The 22,192-nt window shown below is 46.7% G+C and overlaps 1 protein-coding gene across 4 annotated transcripts in view; it reads left to right on the forward strand.

Moving 5' to 3' along the window:
- Window positions 1-22,192, forward strand: part of LOC135556171 (low-density lipoprotein receptor-related protein 8-like) — a 249,983-nt gene that overhangs the window by 168,644 nt on the left and 59,147 nt on the right. For all 4 annotated transcript variants that reach the window (XM_064989153.1, XM_064989155.1, XM_064989154.1 and 1 more), the window contains exons 5-7: window positions 13,405-13,779; window positions 16,875-16,997; window positions 18,417-18,539. In XM_064989153.1, coding sequence (XP_064845225.1) covers window positions 13,405-13,779; window positions 16,875-16,997; window positions 18,417-18,539 — 621 coding nt within the window. The remainder of the gene's footprint in view (window positions 1-13,404; window positions 13,780-16,874; window positions 16,998-18,416; window positions 18,540-22,192) is intronic.

The raw sequence follows: 22,192 nt of genomic DNA on the forward strand, positions 1-22,192 counted from the left end.
CCCTCCCGCTCTCGCTCCCCCGCCCCCCCCCCCTCTTTTCCCACTTCCAAATTGGAGCACTGTCGTTAATTACAGCTGCTAATTGAGCACATCCATATGTTAAATTATACATGGATACAGTCTGAGAAGGTCATTATTAGATTTATAAAGCCCTCTGAAGAAAGTTTACCAGCTTTTAATTGATGATAATATGGAATCAGGCTTGTTTTAGGCACACAGGCCCTCCTGCTGCTCCAAGCTGGTTGGGAATGGGGATGGTGGTTTATACTTGTGAATGAATGGAGAGACTAATCAGGGGAGTGGAAACAATGGGGACGGAAATAGAGAGTGAGGCTGGAGCTTTCATGTTAATCACGGAGTTCACCCATCTAAAGGGCTTGGTTTGCTGTACACCCATATGTGTGTGTGCGTATTGTGTTTCTTTTGGCGTGGCTTGTCTGAATCGTATAGCGGAGCGTGTCTCTCTGTCGCCAGGTGAGGAGTCAGGCTCGCTCAGGGTCAATAATAATGACTCGTGTTGAAGTTGGGACGACGATCACCACAGAAATCAGGCCCAATTCATCAGTGCTCCGCGGGCGGTTTGTCTCAGGGACTTCGAGGGGAGCGATATGTTTTTGTCATTTATTTATACAGAAGATGAGTCGACGTTACAGGGATATTGTTCCATGTGAAAGGTTGCCCCACAATGGTTATGTGTGCCTGCTTTTCTCACATAAGTATATACACACGCACACACAACGACACGCAGTACATTACCCTTCACTCCCTGCCTCACAGCAGCGTAGTTCTTAGCGTACACTCTTAGAATAAAGGGTTCCAGAAAGGTTCCGCGGCTGTCCCTATAGGACGTTCTAGACTCAATCATGGACACTCTTACTGACAGTTGTGGCTGCTTTGCGTGATGTATTGTTGTCTCTACCTTCTTGCCCTTTGTGCTGTTGTCTGTGTCCAACAATGTTTGTAAAATGTTTTGTGCTGCTCCATGTTGTGCTGCTACATGTTGTGCTGCTGCCATGTTGTGTTGCTACCATGTTGTGTCGTCATGTGTTGCTGCCGTGCTATGTTGTTGTCTTAGGTCTCTTTATGTGGTGTTGTCTCACTTGTCGTGATGTGGGTTTTTGTCCAATTTTTTTATTTAATTTATTCATATTTTTAATGCCAGGCACTTTCACTGCAGGGTGGCCTTTCTGCCTTTTGGTAGGCCGTCATTGTAAATAAGAATTTGTTCTTAACTGACTTACCTAGTTAAACGAAGGTTCAAATTAACAATAGGAAAACAAACCCTTTTTGGTTTCAGGTAGAATCCTTTTTAATTCCAGGTAGAAATCTTTTAGGTTTTATGTAGAACCCTTTGTGGAAAGGGTTATACATGGAACCCAAAAGGGTTCTACCTGGAAACAAAAAGGGTTCTTCAAAGGGTGCTCCTACGGGGACAGCCGAAGAACCTTTTTGGTGCTAGACAGTACCTTTTTTTTCCCGAGTCTAGCAGGCACTGTGGTCCTGAGGGAGCTCTTAGCTAGCTGTGGTCTGAACATCGCAAGAACACACTGCCACAAATACACTCTTACTATAGCTACATACATATAGTTATACGGCAAGTCAGACACCTAATGTCGCCATTCGGTTAAAGTAAGCTACTTGCTGTGCCTGGCCATAAAATCCAAAGGGAGTTGTGTATATGTAGCTTGTTACGCAGGCTTAGTTAGAGGTCACAGGCTTCCCAGTCTAACCTGAGTATTTAAGACCTTCCTCTCTGCTCTGTCCATGGCAGGTTGTAGACTGGAAGGAATCCCCTCCACTCTCAGCTGCAGCGTGGAGCACTGTGGAGCTTGTTCAATCAATGAGCTGTATGTCAGGGCTGGAGTGGAGGGAGCAGTGGTGGTGTAGCCCGTGGCAGTGTGGTTGGATCAGTCAGCCCTGGCCTATACTGTAGCGTCACTCTGTGTTCTACAGGCCTGGGAAAGAGAGTCAAGGGAGGCCCAAGGGATCTGTTGCTCTTTTCACATCAGTCACACTGTGTTGCACACCTGCACTGGGATCGATGTCGTAGTGAGGAGAGGAGCTGTTTGCGTGTGTGTGTGTGGGGGGGGTGAATAAACACACACCTTGATATTCTCACCTATCCAGACTGCTCTAAAATAACTTTAGCCTCCATCCCATTATTTGATAACGTATCAAGAGAGCTTGGGAGAGTCCACCCACCTTTATAAATTACAGAGGAAGAGCCGCGCTGTGTGTGTGTGTGTGTGTGTGTGTGTGTGTGTGTGTGTGTGTGTGTGTTTGTTTGTTTGTATCCCGAACTGCTCAACTTGGTTTAGGATCCAGACTATTATAATGCCCTTCATTTATAATAATTTCAGACTGGGCCTGTGACTGTGTCGGTGTAATGGGATGTGGGCACGGAACACACACACACACACACACACACACACACACACACACACACACACACACACACACAGTCGCTCTTTTCCTCAAGGCAGTGCAGTTGTTTCAGACTTTAGTGGTTTCCTGACTTCTGGGAACATTAGCCCATGTTCTGTTCCCCTCTTAGCACCTCTCTCGCTTTCACACCAATGCCCCGTCCCACAACAGATGGAACTGCAGCTGGGAGGTTGTCCAACCCAAACCTAAAACACTGTCAGCTTCCCCACAGGGCCTGTGGAACACATCAGAGAGAGGGCTGAAGGAATGAAGGGAGAGAGAGAGAATGGGAGAAAGATGCGTTTGAGATTTGAATGTCTATTAAATTATTATTTGATTTAATGTATTCATAGATTTACTGTCCTGCGGTTTTCGAAGGAAACTCTGTCATGTCTTGTTATGTCTGTTCCTGTCCTTTCTCTTCACTCTGTCTCTCTCTGCTGGTCTTTTTAGGTTACCTTCTCTGTCTCTCATTCTTCAGCTGTTCTACATCTCCCCTAACTAGCTCATCCACTCTTTCCCACCTGTTCTCTCTTCCCCCTCTGATTAGGTCTCTATTTCTCTCTCTGTTCCTGCTACTTTCAGTGTCTGATTCTTGTTTGTGTTTTTGATGCCAGAAGCAAGCTGTCGTCCCGTTTGCTTCCACCTTGTCCTATCCTGTCGGAGTCTGCCTGGCAGGTGCATCCTGCATTATACTACGTTCTTTTGTTCCATTGACTACGTTGGAAGAGGATTTATGCCATTCCTGTTTTTTCATTAAAGAACTCTGTTTTCTGTTAAAACCGCTTTGGGTCTTCACTCAAGTACATAACAGAAGAATCAGACCGAGAATGGACCCAGCGGCTCCGGACCCTTTTCACTCCGCCGTCGAGATCCAGGGAGCGATGCTAGGCAGACACGAGGAGGAATTGTCTGCTGCTCGACATGCCGTTGAGACCCTGGCCGTCCAAGTCTCCGACCTCACAAGACAGGTTCACCAACTCCACCTCGATCCACCGCCCACTTCCAGGGTTTCCGAGTCTCCGGGCCCAGGATCAACAACCCGCCGTGTTACTCTGGGGAGCCCACTGAGTGCCGCTCATTCCTCACTCAGTGTGATGTGGTGTTCTCTCTCCAGCCCAACACTTACTCCAGGAGCGCAGCCCGCATCGCCTACGTCATTTCTCTCCTTACCGGACGGGGCGCGTGAGTGGGGCACGGCAATCTGGGAGGCGAGGGCTGAGTGTATTAACCAGTATCAGGACTTTAAGGAGGAGATGATACGGGTTTTTGACCGTTCTGTTTTTGGGGAGGAGGCTTCCAGGGCCCTGTCTTCCCTATGTCAGGGGAATCGATCCATAACGGATTATTCTATTGAGTTTCGCACTCTCGCTGCCTCTAGTGACTGGAACGAGCCGGCTTTGCTCGCTCGTTTTCTGGAGGGTCTCCTCGTCGAGGTTAAGGATGAGATCCTCTCCCGGGAGGTTCCTTCCAGTCTGGACTCCTTAATAGCTCTCGCTATTCGCATAGAGCGACGGTTTGATCTTCGTCGCCGAGCACGTGGAAAGGAGCTCGCGTTCTCCGTTGCTCCCCTCTCCACATCACTGCCACCTGCCGCATCACTGCCACCCTCCTCCGCCGGCTCGGATGCTGAGCCTATGCAGCTGGGGGTATCCGCATCTCGGCCAAGGAGAAGGAACGGAGAATCACCAATCGCCTCTGTCTCTACTGCGGCTCCGCTGGTCATTTTGTCACCTCATGTCCAGTAAAAGCCAGAGCTCATCAGTAAGAGGAGGGCTACTGGTGAGCGCAACTACTCAGGCCTCTCCTTCTGGATCACGCACTACCTTTCCGGTCCATCTCCGCTGGCCCGGTTCATCTGCTTCCTGCAGTGCCTTGATAGACTCTGGTGCGGAGGGCTGTTTTATGGACGAGACCTGGGCTCGGGAACATGACATTCCTCTCAGACAGTTAGGGGAGCCCACGGCCTTGTTCGCTTTAGATGGTAGTTCTCTCCCCAAGATTCAGCGTGAGACGCTGCCTTTAACCCTCACTGTCTCTGGTAATCATAGCGAAACCATTTCTTTTCTAATTTTTCGTTCACCTTTTACACCTGTTGTTTTGGGTCATCCCTGGCTAGTGCGCCATAACCCTTCTATTAATTGGTCTAGTAATACTATCCTATCCTGGAATGTTTCTTGTCATGTGACCTGTTTAATGTCTGCTATCCCTCCTGTTTCCTCTGTCTCTTCTTCACAGGAGGAGCCTGGCGATTTGACAGGGGTGCCGGAGGAGTATCACAATCTGCGCACGGTGTTCAGTCGTTCCAAGGCCACTTCTCTCCTCCACACCGGTCGTATGACTGTAGTATTGATCTCCTTCCGGGAACTACTCCCCCCAGGGTAGATTATACTCTCTGTCGGCTCCCGAACGTAAGGCTCTCGAGGATTATTTGTCGGTTTCGCTCGACGCCGGTACCATAGTCTCCTCCTCCTCTCCCGCCGGAGCGGGGTTTTTTTGTTCAGAAGAAGGACGGGTTCCTGCGCCCATGCGTGGATTATCGAGGGCTGAATGACATAACAGTTAAGAATCGTTATCCGCTTCCTCTTATGTCTTCAGCCTTCGAGATCCTGCAGGGAGCCAGGTTTTTCACCAAATTGGACCTTCGTAACGCCTACCATCTCGTGCGCATCAGGGAGGGGACGAGTGGAAGACGGCGTTTAACACTCCGTTAGGGCACTTTGAATACCGGGTTCTTCCTTTCGGCCTCGTTAACGCTCCAGCTGTCTTTCAGGCACTAGTTAACGACGTCCTGAGAGACATGCTGAACATTTTTGTTTTCGTTTACATGGATGATATCCTGATTTTTTCACCGTCTCTCTCGATTCATGTTCAGCACGTGCGACGCGTCCTCCAGCGCCTTTTGGAGAACTGTCTTTATGTGAAGGCTGAGAAGTGCACTTTTCATGCCGCCTCTGTCCCTTTCTCGGTTCCGTTATTTCCGCTGAGGGCATTAAGATGGATCCCGCTAAGGTCCAGGCTGTCATTGATTGGCCCGTTCCTAAGTCACGCGTCGAGCTGCAGCGCTTTCTGGGCTTCGCTAATTTCTATCGTCGTTTCATCCGTAATTTCGGTCAGGTGGCAGCTCCCCTCACAGCCCTTACTTCTGTTAAGACGTGCTTTAAGTGGTCCGTCTCCGCCCAGGGAGCTTTTGATCTTCTTAAGAATCGTTTTACATCCGCACCTATTCTTGTTACACCTGACATCTCTAGTCAGTTTGTTGTTGAGGTTGACGCGTCAGAGGTGGGCGTGGGAGCCATTCTTTCTCAGCGCTCTCTCTCTGACGGCAAGGTCCATCCTTGCGCGTTTTTCTCTCATCGCTTATCGCCGTCAGAACGTAACTATGATGTTGGTAATCGCGAACTGCTCGCCATCCGCTTAGCCCTAGGCGAATGGCGACAGTGGTTGGAGGGGGCGACCGTTCCTTTTGTCGTTTGGACTGACCATAGGAACCTTGAGTACATCCGTTCAGCCAAACGACTTAATGCGCGTCAGGCTCGTTGGGCTCTGTTTTTCGCTCGTTTCGAGTTTGTTATTTCTTATCGTCCGGGCTCAAAAAACACCAAGCCTGATGCTTTATCTCGTCTCTTCAGTTCTTCTGAGGTCTCCACCGACCCCGAGGGATTCTCCCTGAGGGGCGTGTTGTCGGGTTGACTGTCTGGGGAATTGAGAGGCAGGTAAAGCAAGCACTCGCTCACACTCCGTCGCCGCGAGCTTGTCCTAGGAACCTTCTGTTCGTTCCCGTTCCTACTCGTCCGGCCGTTCTTCAGTGGGCCCACTCTGCCAAGTTAGCCGGCCACCCCGGCGTTCGGGTGCTCGCTTCCATTCGCCAGCGTTTCTGGTGGCCCACTCGGGAACGTGACGCGTCGATTTGTCGCCGCTTGTTCGGTCTGCGCGCAGACTAAATCTGGGAACTCTCCTCCTGCCGGCCGTCTCAGACCGCTTCCCATTCCCTCTCGACCGTGGTCTCACATCGCTTTAGATTTTATCACCGGACTGCCTTCATCAGCGGGGAAGACAGTTATTCTTACGGTTGTCGATAGATTCTCTAAGGCGGCTCATTTCATTCCTCTCGATAAGCTCCCTTCTGCTAAGGAGACGGCTCAGATCATTATCGAGAATGTTTTCCGAATTCATGGCCTTCCGTCTGACGTCGTTTCCGACAGAGGCCCGCAGTTCACGTCTCAATTTTGGAGGGAGTTTTGCCGTTTGATTGGGGCTTCCGTCAGTCTCTCGTCCGGCTTTCATCCCCAGTCTAACGGTCAAGCCGAACGGGCCAATCAGACTGTTGGTCGCATTTTACGCAGTCTTTCTTTTCGTAACCCTGCGTCTTGGTCAGAACAGCTCCCCTGGGCAGAGTACGCCCACAACTCGCTTCCCTCGTCTGCTACCGGTCTATCTCCTTTTCAGAGTAGCCTCGGGTACCAGCCTCCGCTGTTCTCATCTCAGCTCGCCGAGTCCTGCGTCCCCTCCGCTCAGGCTTTTGTCCAGCGTTGCGAGCGCACCTGGAAGGGGGTCAGGTCGGCACTTTGCCGTAATAGGGCGCAGACTGTGAGGGCCGCTAATAAGCGTAGGACCAAGAGTCCTAGATATTGTTGCGGTCAGAGAGTATGGCTCTCCACTCAGAACCTTCCCCTTAAGTCAGCTTCTCGCAAGTTGGCCCCGCGGTTCATTGGTCCGTTCCGTATTTCTCAGGTCATTAATCCTGTCGCAGTGCGACTTCTTCTCCCGCGCTATCTTCGTCGCGTTCACCCGGTCTTCCATGTCTCCTGTGTTAAGCCCGTTCTTCGCGCCCCCGCTCGTCCCTCCCCCCCCCATCCTTGTCGAGGCGCACCCATCTACAGGGTTCGTAAGATTTTGGACATGCGCCCTCGGGGCCGTGGTCATCAGTACCTAGTGGATTGGGAGGGGTACGGTCCTGAGGAGAGGAGTTGGGTTCCCTCTCGGGACGTGCTGGACCGTTCGCTGATCGATGATTTCCTCCGTTGCCGCCAGGTTTCCTCCTCGAGTGCGCCAGGAGGCGCTCGGTGAGTGGGGGGTACTGTCATGTCTTGTTATGTCTGTTCCTGTCCTTTCTCTTCACTCTGTCTCTCTCTGCTGGTCTTTTTAGGTTACCTTCTCTGTCTCTCATTCTTCAGCTGTTCTACATCTCCCCTAACTAGCTCATCCACTCTTTCCCACCTGTTCTCTCTTCCCCTCTGATTAGGTCTCTATTTCTCTCTCTGTTCCTGCTACTTTCAGTGTCTGATTCTTGTTTGTGTTTTTGATGCCAGAAGCAAGCTGTCGTCCCGTTTGCTTCCACCTTGTCCTATCCTGTCGGAGTCTGCCTGGCAGGTGCATCCTGCATTATACTACGTTCTTTTGTTCCATTGACTACGTTGGAAGAGGATTTATGCCATTCCTGTTTTTTCATTAAAGAACTCTGTTTTCTGTTAAAACCGCTTTTGGGTCTTCACTCAAGTACATAACAAACTCAATTAATTTCCAGCAACATGCGCAGAGTGGAAGTATGGATGGGAATTAGCCCCTGACAGGCACTGAACATCGAGTGACGGGAGAAGCGTTTGGGATCTTGTACCCGTCTGACAGTTTACGCTCTAATGCCTTCCTCGTTTTAAAAAGGTTGGAATAATCCCGCCAGGAGACAGCAACCTGGCATTGTGTGATTCATATTTCAATTTGATTCCTATTTCAATGCGATTCCTATTTCAATGCGATTCCTATTTCAATGCGATTCCTATTTCAATGCGATTCCTATTTCAATGCGATTCCTATTTCAATGTGATTCATATCTCAATCCAGGCCTATGCATCATCTGAAGCCTTTAGTGATGCCTGGTGATTGAGCCATCCATCTGGCTTTATCCTGTACATCCCCATGGGTTATCTACCCATCAGGCCTAGCAGTGGAAGAGTAGAGGTACCCCTGGGTGGATGCCATTCATGTTCTCCATCGGTATTTATCTGTTTCCTGGTGAAATTCTGCTATTTCCTTCTGAGCTGCCATTTACCTAGGTTCCCCCAGGCTTTCCTTCTAGACAGACAGGCAGAGAGACCGACTGCACTGAGACACCCTGAGATTAGCCTGTTCTTTACTCCAGTAGAGCAGACATCCTACATGTCTCTCGGGGGCTACGGTTCATTTCAAAACCAACCGCCAATTTCAATAGCATTTGATAAGATCGTCACTGATTTGGAATTCATCTTAAAAGACACCCGGAGGTCAGAGGTTCATCTCTTCCAATTGCCGTACTGAGACAGGGTGGCTAAACTGTCACAACCCTATCTTATCCTGTCGTGTGATCACATCATGCCATGCCACTGCCTACCGACTCACCTCTCTTGGAAAGGTAAAGACTTAAAGGCCCAGTGCAGTCAACACTTTTGTTGACTCTATTTCCACACAACACTCTATCTATTTCCATACTGTGAGGTTGGAATAACGATTGTAAAAATGTATGATAATGCTAATGATAATGCGAGAGCTGTTTGAAAAGACCCCCTAAAATTTCAGCCTGTTTTGAGTTTTGGCCTGCCTGGTGACATCACAGTAAAGCGGTAAATGAGTTACTCGACCAACAATGAAAGAGAGTTTTAAACCTCTGCCAATAACCGCTTGTTTTCAACTTTCCCCTCCCCACTCAGACCACTCCCAGAATGTCCTAGAAAAATGATTGCTTGCGAAATTGCTCTTTGCTAAGACGTTATTTTTGTTACGTTTTGACCACTTTAATTGAAAACAATCACAGTAAGCTTTGTTACCCACGAATGATTTGATATTGCATTGGACCTTTAATAGATCTACTCTGATTCTCTTCTCACTGATTGTTTTCTATTTTATCGTATTGAGGAATCTTGAGGTATCTTGTACAGTAGGTCTACCATCTCGAGAGTCTGAGTCTGCCTGTCTGCCTGCTTGTCTGCCTGCTTGTCGGCCTGCCTGTCTGCCTGCTTGTCTGCCTGCCTGCCTCCGTCTCTTGTCTGTGAGCTCCAGCCTAATGTAGTCAAACCACTGATAAACTCTCTCCCTGGTACCCTAGAGAAAGGATGACTGACGTCTACACACACACACACACACACACACACACACACACACACACACACACACACACACACACACACACACACACACACACACACACACACAAACAAAGCATGTCTTTCAGATACTGTAAACAGGCCCCTCTGGCCCTCCTGTCAGCAGTTCACATGTGCATGGCTACATCAGTAACATCTGTATCCCTCCTCTTCCATCCCCCAACCCAAAGCTCCAGTCTTTAGCCCACTAAGTGAGCTGGCTGACATCGCCGATGAGGAGAGCTGTACATCATCGAGGTGTTTTGTTACAGAGACAGAATTTGTTTGTTGTTGTTGTTGTCCCAAATGGCACCCTATTCCCTATATCGTGCACTACTTTTGACCAAAGTAGTACACTTTATAGGGAATAGGGAGCCATTTGGGTGGCTAAACAGGGCCCCCCCCCAGGGGACACATCTCTCTGATCCACACTGCTTTAATGATATTAAGGTGACTCATAGCTTTTGCAAAACAATGGCTTAATACACCGGGCCGTATCGAGAGGCCGCTCTTGACAATAGAATTATTCCTCAGGATATGATAATGCCCTGGATGTCAGCACGGCACCAGCGCACTATTCCATTTGTATCGATTTGTTGTATTGATAACTCCTATGGCGACATAGATTGGTATTCCCGACTGTGCTGTTGGTTTTCTGCAAGGACCATTAGAGCCAGACTTTAAGGCTATAAACCAGAGAGTCGAGTGGCTGTGTCTGCCTGGAGACGTTGGATCGAGGAACATTCTAATTCCCGGTATTTCCATGTGATCGGAGGCTCGCCACACCTGACGATGCGAAGCTAGGTGGTGCTGGCGAGGTTTTTCCGTGCTGACAGCTCAGTGGCTGATATGTCAAAGCAGAGTATCTTATTGAATATCACGCTCCAGAAACGTACAGCTAAGTGAAGGGGGGGGGGGGGGGGGGTAGTGGTGTTTGTGGGTACGCCTGTGCGTGCGTTTGCGCACGTGTGGTTGTGGGCAATGTGTTTATTTTTTATCCATTGGGTTCCAAGGTCTCTCCCTAACACAAGGTCAATGTGGTCAGTCTTATCTTCATATCCATCTATTACCTGTCCAGCGCTAGGCCCGCGGGTGAATATATTAGCCTGAGGTGGAAGACAGTCTTCCCCCTCTAGGGCCCGTGTCGCCTCTGCTCTCTCTTTTCTCTCTCTTCTACCCTCTCTTCTGCTCCCCCATTGTATCCCATCCTACGGGTTTAAATCTCTCTGTCCTCTTTACCGATCCTCTGAGGGGATGGCCCTGGTCTGGGAGTGGAGTGGAGGTACAGTACCTGGATCTCATCAGAGATGTATGTTATGACATTAGGGCCATATGCCACACCGTTTTGGGTGAGTGGGTGGTTGTGTGTTTCTGTTACTATGGCTGCGTTTAGACAGGCAACCCGATTCGGACATTTTTTTCACTAATTGGTCTTGATCAGATCAGCTCTTTTTTGCCAATAACTATGTGCATCACATGATGTTCCTGATTGGCTAATAAAAGCCACATTCCCTACTGGAGTTCCAGTCGCACCCAGGTCTCTCAGACAGGTCTGATCTCAGACAGTCAGAATCCAGTCAGGTTACAGTGTCTTAGCAGATGGTTGTCCCACTAACTATCCCCATTGGGAGCCAAGCTCAGACAGTCATCTCCCGCCACCTCTGTTTACAGCAAACATAACCCTTCTGACCCAGCTCTGTACTGGCCAGAGAAAGAGCTTTTCATCTATTCTCTTCGGCTCAGCTCAAGGTGCTTGGTGGAGGATTTATCAGAGAGTGAGATGCGACTGTAGAGCCCGTATATAATATGATACTAGGTATAAGAGAGGCGTTCATAGAGTTGTTCTTACAAGACAAATGGCATCCACAGTGTTTACATTTCCCTTCATGTATCTGTACATTTTAAAACGCTCAATCAAAGTTGAACCCGAATGAAAATTGTGCTAAGTTGAACCTGATTTAAAATCTCTCCTTGCTCATCTGTCAATCAATAAACAGACCGGAGGAGGGAGGGAGGGAGGGAGACTGGTAAACACCTGAACCTCTAATTGCCTCTTGTTTATTTGTTGACTTAATTACTCTGATCGGAGTGGAGATCATTAGTATACAGCCGCAAAGTTAGCGGCAAATACAATTGGCTATTATTATAATTAGCCCCAGTGGCGCAGAGCGTGGGAGCTGGTGTTAGGGAGAGAATGAAGTGGTAGGAGGATGACACACATACACACACACACACACACACACACACACGTACACACACGTACACACACACACACACTGGGAAGTGAAGTGCTACTGCAGGACACGAATGCCCTTTTTCACCACAACACATAAATCCCAGGGAGTCAGTCCGGTGTGGAAACTTTTGGAGACGGCTGGAGTATTTCACTGTGGATGTTACACACCAAACTCCACCGAGCCTGGGCAGGTGAAAAGACTAAAGTGGCGTTTTACCATCAGCCGTGAACAACACCCAGTCAACAGTGTGTGTGTGTGTGTGTGCCGTAAGTGTAAGTCTGTTCGATTGAAGATTACGCCACCTGCATCCGTTTTAGCATTAGTTGTGTAACTCCGCACTTTACGCGCATGTCTTAACATTACTGCCTGTGTGTGAGTGGTTTGGCGCTATGCCAGTATGTGTGTGCCTCTGGGAGTGAACGTTTGTCTGCGTGCATTCGTCCATGCCTGCGTGTGTATGTGTTTAACCTTGTGTGTGTGTATAGATATCCTCATTACAGTGTGTCCACACAGCGTTATATAGCAATCCTCTACATAAAAACAAACACCATTGAACTCAATTGTTCCACAGCTCCTCGGGCCAGTTATCCCTTTTGCTTAGCTGACCCTATTAAGGCAGGGCCAGCCGCTTACTACTGCATGCTAACAGTAATTTAGTCTGTGCTGCCACTACACAGAGCCAAGGCCAAGCATGAGGCCATCTTGTCCCGGACCTGCTGTTTTGGACTCTCTCTCTCTACCGCACCTGCTGTCTCTAACTCTGAATGATCTACTATGAAAAGCCAACTGACATTTACTCCTGAGGTGCTGACCTGTTGCACCCTCGACAACCACTGTGATTATTATTATTTGACCCTGCTGGTCATCTATGAACGTTTGAACATCTTGGCCATGTTCTGTTATAATCTCCACCTGGCACAGTCAGAAGAGGACTGGCCACCCCTCATAGCCTGGTTCCACTCTCTAGGTTTCTTCCTAGGTTCCTGCCTTTCTAAGGAGTTTTTCCTAGCCACCTTGCTTCTACATCTGCATTGCTTGCTGTTTGGGGGGTTTTAGGCTCAGTTTCTGTATACAGCACTTTGTGACATCAGCTGCTGTAAGAAGGGCTTTATAAATACATGTGATTGATTGATTGACTGGGCAGCCAGGAAATCATTGAGGTTAGAGGTAGTCACAGAGAGGTTATAGAGACTCCCTTCAGAGCCTGTCTGTCTCTCTCTCTCTCTATCAGACACATACAGTATGGTACAGAACCTAGCTCTCTTTAGCATGGATGTATGTGTTCTGTGTTCCCAAGAGGCTCCATGGCTGGTGGTGTAGTTCAGACCAGATGCCCAGACTGTGATTGCGTTTCTCATCTCTTTTCTCATACTCTGTACGGAATGCGAGCTTACAGCTAACCCTTTTGCCTCCCACTCTCATTATGTTACGCAATCTGTTTGAATATTTCTTCCTTCTTACTGGTCCGCCCATTTAGAGCTGTTGCGTGAAAGATCATGGTGTCCTCTTCATATTTTTTTTTTTTTAATTATCTTGCTATCCTGTCATCACATCACACTCTTTGGTGTTTAGACCTCTAACTCATCCCCCTCACTCCTCCTCTCTGTTTTCCACTCTCCTCCCTCCAGACACCAAGGCCTGCCCCGCCAAGGACTTCCAGTGCCGCAACAGGAAATGCGTGGCGCCCGTCTTTGTGTGCGACGGCGACGACGACTGCGGGGATGGCAGTGATGAGGAGAAGTGTTCCACCCCCACGTGCAGCCCCCATGAGTTCCGCTGTAACGACTCGGAGTGCATCCCGAACCTGTGGAGCTGCGACGGGGACCCGGACTGCGGGGATAAGTCTGACGAGTCTGTGGAGCGCTGTAGTCGCCGGACGGAGCCCCAGAAGCCCCGGTGCCCCGAGGGGGAGTTCCAGTGTGGCAGTGGAGAGTGTGTCCACCTCAACTGGAAATGTGACGGAGACGCAGACTGCAAGGACAAGTCGGATGAGGCTGGCTGCGGTAAGTCGTCCACTGTATCTGGGGTTGGATCACCTGGGGATGCACACAGGATGTGGCCGTACATATACAAGGCTGTGAGAAAAGGATTTGCCCCCTTCTAATTTTCTCTATTCTTGCATATTTTCGTGCATGTTTTGAATGTTATCAGATCATCAACCAAAAGCTACTATTAGATAAAGGGAACTGAGTGAAGTAAAAAATTCCACCACATTTTTTAATGTTACGCAACACCCAACGACCCTGTGTGAAAAGGTAATTGCCCCTTTTGAAATGCAGTGTTTGGTTTTCAACAGACGTAACGGGGCCCATGTCATCCAAACACTAGACTCAAGTTTGCCAGAAAGGTGCCTGGAAGCACCTGGATGATCATAGAATAATGTTTGTATGGACAAATTAGTCAAATTAGTGGAACTTTTGGATGACATCGGTCCCGTTATGTCTGGCAAAAACCAAACACTGCATTCCACGGTAAGAACATTCTATAGTGATGCTTCGCTGCCTCAGGACCTGGACGACTTGTCATCATTGAAGGAACCATGAATTCTGCTCTCCATTCTAAAGGAGAATGTCAGGCCATCTGTACGTGAGCTGACGCTGAAGAGCAGCTGGGTCCTCTGCAGTAAGACAGTTTTTCAAAACACAAGCAAGTCTACATCAGAATGGCTAAGAAGCGAGACATTTAAAGGGTTGGAATGGCCTAGTCAAAGTCCAAACCTAAACCCGATTGAGATGTTGTGGCAGGACCTGAAACGAGCAGTTCATGCTCGAAAACCCAGAAATGTCGCTGAGTTAAAGCAGTTCTGCCCGGAAGAGTGTGACAGAATTCCTCCACAGCGATGTGTGAGACTGATGAACAACTACAAGAAACGTGTGGCTGCGGTCATTGCAGTTAAAGGTGGAACAACCAGTTATTGAGTGTAAGGGGACAATTACTTTTTCACACAGGGTCATTGGGTCTTGCATGATTTTTTTTTTTATTGCAATAAATGAAATAGATATCAACATTGTGTGTTATTTATTTACTCAGGTTCCCTTTATCTACTATTAGGTTTCGGTTGAGGATCTGATAATATTGAGTGACAAAAAAATATGCAAAAACAGAGAAAATCTTCAAGAGGGCAAAGACTTTTCCTCCGCACTGTACGTATATAGTCTATTCTATGACAAGGATGTACTGGAGTCTTCTGTATGGGGGGGGGGGTAATTAGCTTATAAAGACTTCTATGTAAAAAATCACTATGTCAATGTACAATCAATAAATGTGGATGGATTTGTGAGTGAATAGGTGTGTGTGTGTGTGTGTGTGTGTGTTAGCACTTTTTGCTTGTGTGTGCCTGCTTGTCTGTTTGTGTACGCAGCAGGTGGACGTTTAATGTCACGGATCTTGCCCTGGAGGCGAAACTGAGCGACTTCTTCTAGATGGGCCAGCTGTAAAGTCAAAATTGGCTCTATTATAAAAATCCATGAACACTAACATTTGCTTTTGTATTACTTTGTGGCTGTGCTAGCTAGTGATCACTGTAGATCTGCCTCCAGAACAAGATTGATGACGAGAAACGCTAACCTGCGTGTTATGCATGGATGTTATGGTGTCAAAGCCCCGCTGAAACTTCTGTTATGGTGCCCGGTGATAATAAGCTCCACACTGGAAACACCAGGGCAATCAGTTGAGTTGGTTGCCATGCAACAGTGTGATGATTGGTACAGTGGAGAGCCCTTGAGAGGGAGCGAGGGCATTCACAACCTGGCTCTCTCTCTCTCTCCCTGAGTAACACCCTGTTCTCAATCCCAGAGACCACTCAATAATAACACACCGATCATAAAGACAGGGACGGAATCAGAGCAGATCTATGCAGGGGTTTCAGACTTGTACAATTATGTTGGTGTTGGAACCTGATTAAACCTGCCTTAATAATCCAAATCAATAGCATTATCAAAACGTAATGCATTGTCCTATCATGGCTACTGTACATTTAGCAGTGATACTGTCTGGTCCAGAAACAATGTGTGTGCCGTACCTGTAGTGGTGCGTTGACATGATCACTACTGTTTAGAAGCATCTGTCTTAAATCCTTTAGCAGACTATATAAAGTAGATGCAGAGATGAGATGTGTGATCTGGGAGAGGGGTTCCAGTATGACAGTATAATAGTGATGTAAATGAGAAATGGAGAATCATTCATCTCTGTAGTCTGTTCCTGCCTTTCCTTTTCTTTCTCCCGGACTGCCACTGTTCATCCCAAGATTGTATTATTATTAGCTGAGCTCAGATCCCAATCACTGGACTGATACCATCAGCACGTTATGATACACTAGGATTACGCTGGTTATGCTGGATTAAACATCAAGGGGGTCTTTGTTTATGTTAGAGTGTGGGGAGGCTTTTTTGGCGCGTGTGTGTGGTGTGTGTGTGTGGGTGTGTGTGTGTGTGTGTGTGTGTGTGTGCGCCTCGCATCTTGTCCTCTGGTGTAGGTTACATCTCCAAAGTGCTTCCCATGAATAATTAAATCAGCAGTTAAAGAGATGAATGGGTAAAATAAACCTTCCCCTATACTACTGCTAGTACAACACACACACACATACACACACACACACACACACACACACACACACACACACACACACACACACACACACAGCACAAACAACAGAACAAAGCAGGGCAGTCCTGGGTGTGTGTTTTACCCAGACAGTGAGTAAATACCTCCCAGCTTCTCATTTCCACAGCATTTCTCTGGTGAAGAGGGAAACAGGGAGAAGGGGGAGTTGTATGTATGAGGGATTACTACTGAATTGGAATGCACTCCGTTTTGGCCCAAACCCAAGATGAAACACGCACTTTTTCCACTGGGGTAATTTCATCTCTGACAGGATACTGAGTTGGGGTTGGATCTCTAGAGAGATAGAAAGTTGGATGATGCGCTGTTGAATTCACGCAATCTGTCTGTGTGTGTGTGTGTGTTTGTGTGTGTGTGCGCCGTGTTTATTTTTTTTCTCTCTCTCCTGCTCTCTCTCTCTCCTGCTCTCTCTCTCTCCCGCTCCCTCTCGGTGTGTGTGTGTGTGTGTGCATTTGTGTGTGTGTTCTATCTTCCACAGCTCTGCTGACCTGCCGTCCAGATGAGTTCCAGTGTGGTGATGGATCCTGTATTCATGGCAGCAAACAGTGTAACGGGGTTCGTGACTGTCCTGACTTCAGCGATGAGGCTGGCTGTATCAACGGTGGGTTGGCCTTACTGACCGTCCCCTCTTCCCCTGTGTCTTCCTCCATGCCCAGTAGTTAGTCCCCTTACCTTCTCTCCTGGGTGTATAGTTGACAGATGTTCCACTGGTCTGAAATAACTGCTAATGTTTTCCTAATTTCCCCTCGTCATTTACCACAATATCTCGTACCCTTCTCTGTATTGTGTTGTACACTGCATGGTCAAAAGTTGCTTGTCGAACATCTCATTCCAAAATCCTGGGCATTAATATGAAGTTGCTGTAACAGCCTCCATCCAATCTTCTGGAAAGGCTTTCCACTAGATGTAGGAAGATTCCTGCGGGGACTTGCTTCCATTCAGCCGCAAGGTCATTAGTGAGGGTGGGCATTGATGTTGGGTGATTACATTTGGCGATCCAATTTATTGCAAAGTGTTTTGATGGGGTTGAGGTTAGGGCTCTGTGCAGGCCAGTCAAGTTCTTCCACACCGATCTCGACAAAACATTTCTGTATGGACCTCGCGTTGTGCACTGTGGCATTGTCATGCTGAAACAGGAAAGGGCTTTCCCCAAACTGTTGCCACAAAGTTGGAAGCACAGAATCGTCTCGAATGTCATTGTATGCTGTACCGTTAAGATTCCCCTTCAGTGGAACTAAGGGGCCTAGCCTACCATGAAAAACAGCCCAAGACCATTATTCCTCCTCCACCAAACTTTACAGTTGGCACTATGCATTTGGGCAGGTAGCGTGCCGCTGGCATCCGCCAAACCCAGATTTGTCCGTCAGACTGACAGATGGTGAAGCGTGATTCATCACTCCAGAGAACGCGTTTCCACTGCCGGCGAGCTTTAAACCACTCAGGCCGACTCTTGGCATTGCACATGGTGATCTTAGACTTGTGTGCGGCTGCTCGGCCATCAAAAACCTATTTCATGAAGCTCCCCACAAACAGTTATTGTGCAGACGTTGCTTGCGAAAGTATTCGGCCCCCTTGAACTTTGCGACCTTTTGCCACATTTCAGGCTTCAAACATAAAGATATAAAACTGTATTTTATGTGAAGAATCAACAACAAGTGGGACACAATCATGAAGTGGAACGACATTTATTGGATATTTCAAACTTTTTTAACAAATCAAAAACTGAAAAATTGGGCGTGCAAAATTATTCAGCCCCCTTCAGTTAATACTTTGTATTTTGAATAAATACACTATCATCTTCTCTATGGCAGGTACAGAGTGCTAAGCTACCAAATGATCATTGTTACTTATTTTATAACCCCACCCCCAGGCCAATAGCAGTGTCTGGAAAGCAGATTACTTATTTTATGCAATCATGCCCGAGGAATCAGAGTAGGTACACGCATTGGAAATCAAACACTTGTTGTAAGCTTTTGCAAGGTAATGATCCGTGTATTTTTCTACCCTCTGTCTTTCCCAGCCACTAAGTGTGATGGCCCCAGGAAGTTTATGTGCAAGAATGGAGAGTGTATCGACAGCAGCAAGGTGTGTGATGCCATCGAAGACTGCAAGGACTGGTCAGACGAACCTATGAAGGAGTGCGGTAAGACACACACGAATGCATTAATGCACGCCGGCACACACCCAACCCACACGCACACACCTATTAGTATCCAGTTGACATGCAGATGGTCACTCTGGTAGTAATCAGAGCTTCATTTGATCGAGGGGGAATAAATCAGGATAATTCTCAGCTCGCTCGTTACCGTCAAATACCAACTCTTCCCTTGAGGTTGTTCATGGAAAGGAAACAGGCTCAGACTACATTACCCATAAAGCACCATATGGATACACATGCAATTTGTTTAGGCAATATTGCTGAGCAAAATTGCTGGCAACGGAGAGGGGTATGAGACACTGGAGCAATGATGAGCAATGAGCACCATGGACTTGAATAATAGATGACATATGAAGCATAGATCTTTAAAACAGAATTTCACCATTCATTTTACTCATCTCCTATAACTAGTTTTTGCCAGTTGACTGCCACAGCTGTATTGAAATTCATCAGCTAACAAATAAGCAATCAAGAGGTGTTGCCCCTGCTCTGTCAATCCACTCAAACTGGTGCCAGTCAAGTTGATGGCAATGCAGACGTAAGGATAACAAGATTTAGCAAATTTCATTATCATAAGCTAGAAAAATGTGAATGGCATTAAGCTAACTAGCTAGCCAGCTAGTTAAACATACATATGTTCCATTGACTTTGCATGAGCTCCGGTTACCTTGCTAAACGATTAGCATGCGCCCCACTATCGATTTTTTTTCCGTCTTTTAAACATGAACACAATGTAACGTATCATGATCATATATTGTAGTGAGGAAACATTTGACACGTGAGTGGACAACATTTCATTCCAAAACGGGAGTTAATTTTCTCTCACTTCAGCTTCAAAACGGTCGTATTGATACCCCTGAGTCAAAACATGTTAGAAACACCTTTGACAGCGATTACAGCTTGGGGGAAAGGTTGCAGAGGGGGGGGGGGTGTTACATTTTTATGTAGAGAGACTGAGAAGCTCCGTTCTGGTGACTTTAAAAAAAGACATGCTACTCCAAAATGAATGAAAATCTCATTTTTCTGACACCATCGCCAATATAATTTCCAGCTCAAGATATGAGCCCAATGACATTTGAAAATTATTTCTTAAAATATTTTTTTCACTGACATCATGGGATTGTTAAATACTAATTTCTAATTGGTTTGAACGGCATTCTAGATTATGCATTATTTCCCTATAATGCACGGTATATGTGCATGGTAAAATTCATGGCTATAGTTAATTCTTACATGTTCAATGTTTGAGCTGCTTTTGAAACCAAAAGTCAAATTGAAAACATTACTGGAATTGTTGAATTTTATTTTCATAATAGCAAACTAAGACTGATGGTTTGGTTAGCTAAAATAGCAAGTCTGTTTGTCTAGTTACCAAGGCAATGACTTCCTCTCCCAGTATCTGGTGTAAAGCAGACTGAAGCAGGTTTTCCTCTAGTATTTGGCCATGCAGATTTTTTTTTTATCCTGAAAAAGTCTTTGCCGATGTCAACCATACCCATAACATGATGCATGAAAATAAGGAGGCAGTTACTCAGTGATGTGTTGTGTTGGATTTGCCCCAAACATAACGCTTTGCATTTAGGCAAAAATTCTATTCCTTTCCCATTTTATTTTTTGCAGTATTACTTTAGTGCCTTGTTGCATACGGGATACGTGTTTTGGAATATTTTTATTCTGTATATTTGTATTCTTCTTTTCACCCTGTCATTTAGATAAATGACAATGTCACGACAATGTTGTTGATCCATCCACAGTTTTCTCCCATCACAGTCATTGAACTCCGTAGCTGTTTTAAAATCACCAATGGCCTCATGGTGACATCCCTGAGCAGTTACCTTCCTGTTCTGCAGCTCAGTTCAGAAGGGCGACTGAATCTTTGATGTGTCTGGGTGGTTTAATACATTATCGACAGCATAATTATTCACTTGACCATGCTTAAAGAGATATTAAATATCTGATGTGTTATTGTTAAAACCTCTTTGGGCTGAGATCCCGCTAACATGATCGATAGGACAACAACAGCCAGTGAAAGTGCAGGGCGCCAAATTCAAACAACAGAAATCTCAGAATTAAAATTCCTCAAACATACAAGTATTTCACACCATTTTAAAGATACACTTCTTGTTAAACCCACCACAGTGTCAGATTTCAAATAGGCTTTACGGCGAAAGCATCTGTTATCTGGTGTATGAGTGTAATCAGTATTTTTTGTTTCATGCGCCCTGGTGTTTTGCATGTCGTGGCTCCACAGTCTATGGAATAAAATATCCATTAACTGAATTACCTGCTCTCTGCGCTTGACTCCTCCACTCACCAGTTAGAAGTTGTAACAGATTGCTTTTGTTGATGATAATTTTACGCAAACTCAAGGTTTAAAAAGGCTTTTCTTAAAATGTGAGACTTGATTTGCCATAATACAATGAATTACAGTGCATTTGGAAAGTATTCAGACCCCTTGACTTTTTCTTACGTTACAGCCTTATTCTAAAATTGATTAAATTGTTTTTCCCCCTCATCAATCTCCACACAATACCCATAATTACAAAGCAAAAACTAGTTTTTAGAGAGTTTTGCAAATTTATGAAGAATAAATAACTGAAATATAACATTTGCATACATATTCAGACCCTTTACTCAGTACTTTGTTGAAGCACCTTTGGCTGCGATTACTGCCTCGAGTCTTCTTGGGTATGACGCTACAAGCTTGGCACACCTGTATTTCTTTGCAAATCCTCTCAAGTTCTGTCAATTTGGATGGGGAGCATTGCTGCACAGCTATTTGTAGGTCTTTACAGAGATGTGCGGGCTCTGACTGGGCCACTTAAGGACATTCAGAGACTTGTCCCGAAGCCACTCCTGTTGGAAGGTAAAGCTGAAGTCCTGAATGCTCTGGAGACGGTTTTCATCAAGGATCTCTCTGTACTTTGCTCCGTTCATCTTTGCCTCGATGCTGACTTGTTTCCCAGTCCATGCCGCTGAAAACATGATGATGCTGCCACCACCTGCATGATGCTGCCACCACCATGCTTCACCCTAGGGATGGTGCCAGGTTTCCTCCAGACATGACGCTTGGCATTCAGGCCAAAGACTTCAATCTTTCATCAAAGCAGAGAATGTTGTTTCCATGGTCTGACAGTCTTTAGGTGCCTTTTTGGGAAACTCCAAGCAGACTGTCATGTGCCTTTTACTGTGAAGTAGCTTCCATCTGGCCACTACCATAAAGGCCTGATTGCTGGAGTGCTGCAGTGATGATTGTCCTTCTGGAAGGTTCTCCCATCTCCACAGATGAACTCTAGAGCTTTGCCAGACCAAGGCCCTTCTCCCCCGATTGCTTAGTTTGGCCGGGCGGCCAGCTCTAGGAAGAGTCTTGGTGGTTCCAAACTTTAAGAATGATGGAGGCCACTGTGTTCTTGGGGACCTTCGATGCTGCAGAAATATTTTGGTACCCTTCCCCAGATCTGTGCCTTGACACAATCCTGTCTCAGTGCTCTACAGACAATTCCTTCAACCTCAAGGCTTGATTTTTGCTCTGACATGCACTGTCAACTGTGGGACCTTATATAGACATATGTAAATCATGTCCAATCAATTGAATTTACCACAGTTGGACTCCAATCAAGTTGTAGGAACATCTCAAG

Source organism: Oncorhynchus masou, chromosome 15, assembly GCF_036934945.1.
Source record: "Oncorhynchus masou masou isolate Uvic2021 chromosome 15, UVic_Omas_1.1, whole genome shotgun sequence".
In the NCBI taxonomy this organism is placed as follows: domain Eukaryota; kingdom Metazoa; phylum Chordata; class Actinopteri; order Salmoniformes; family Salmonidae; genus Oncorhynchus; species Oncorhynchus masou.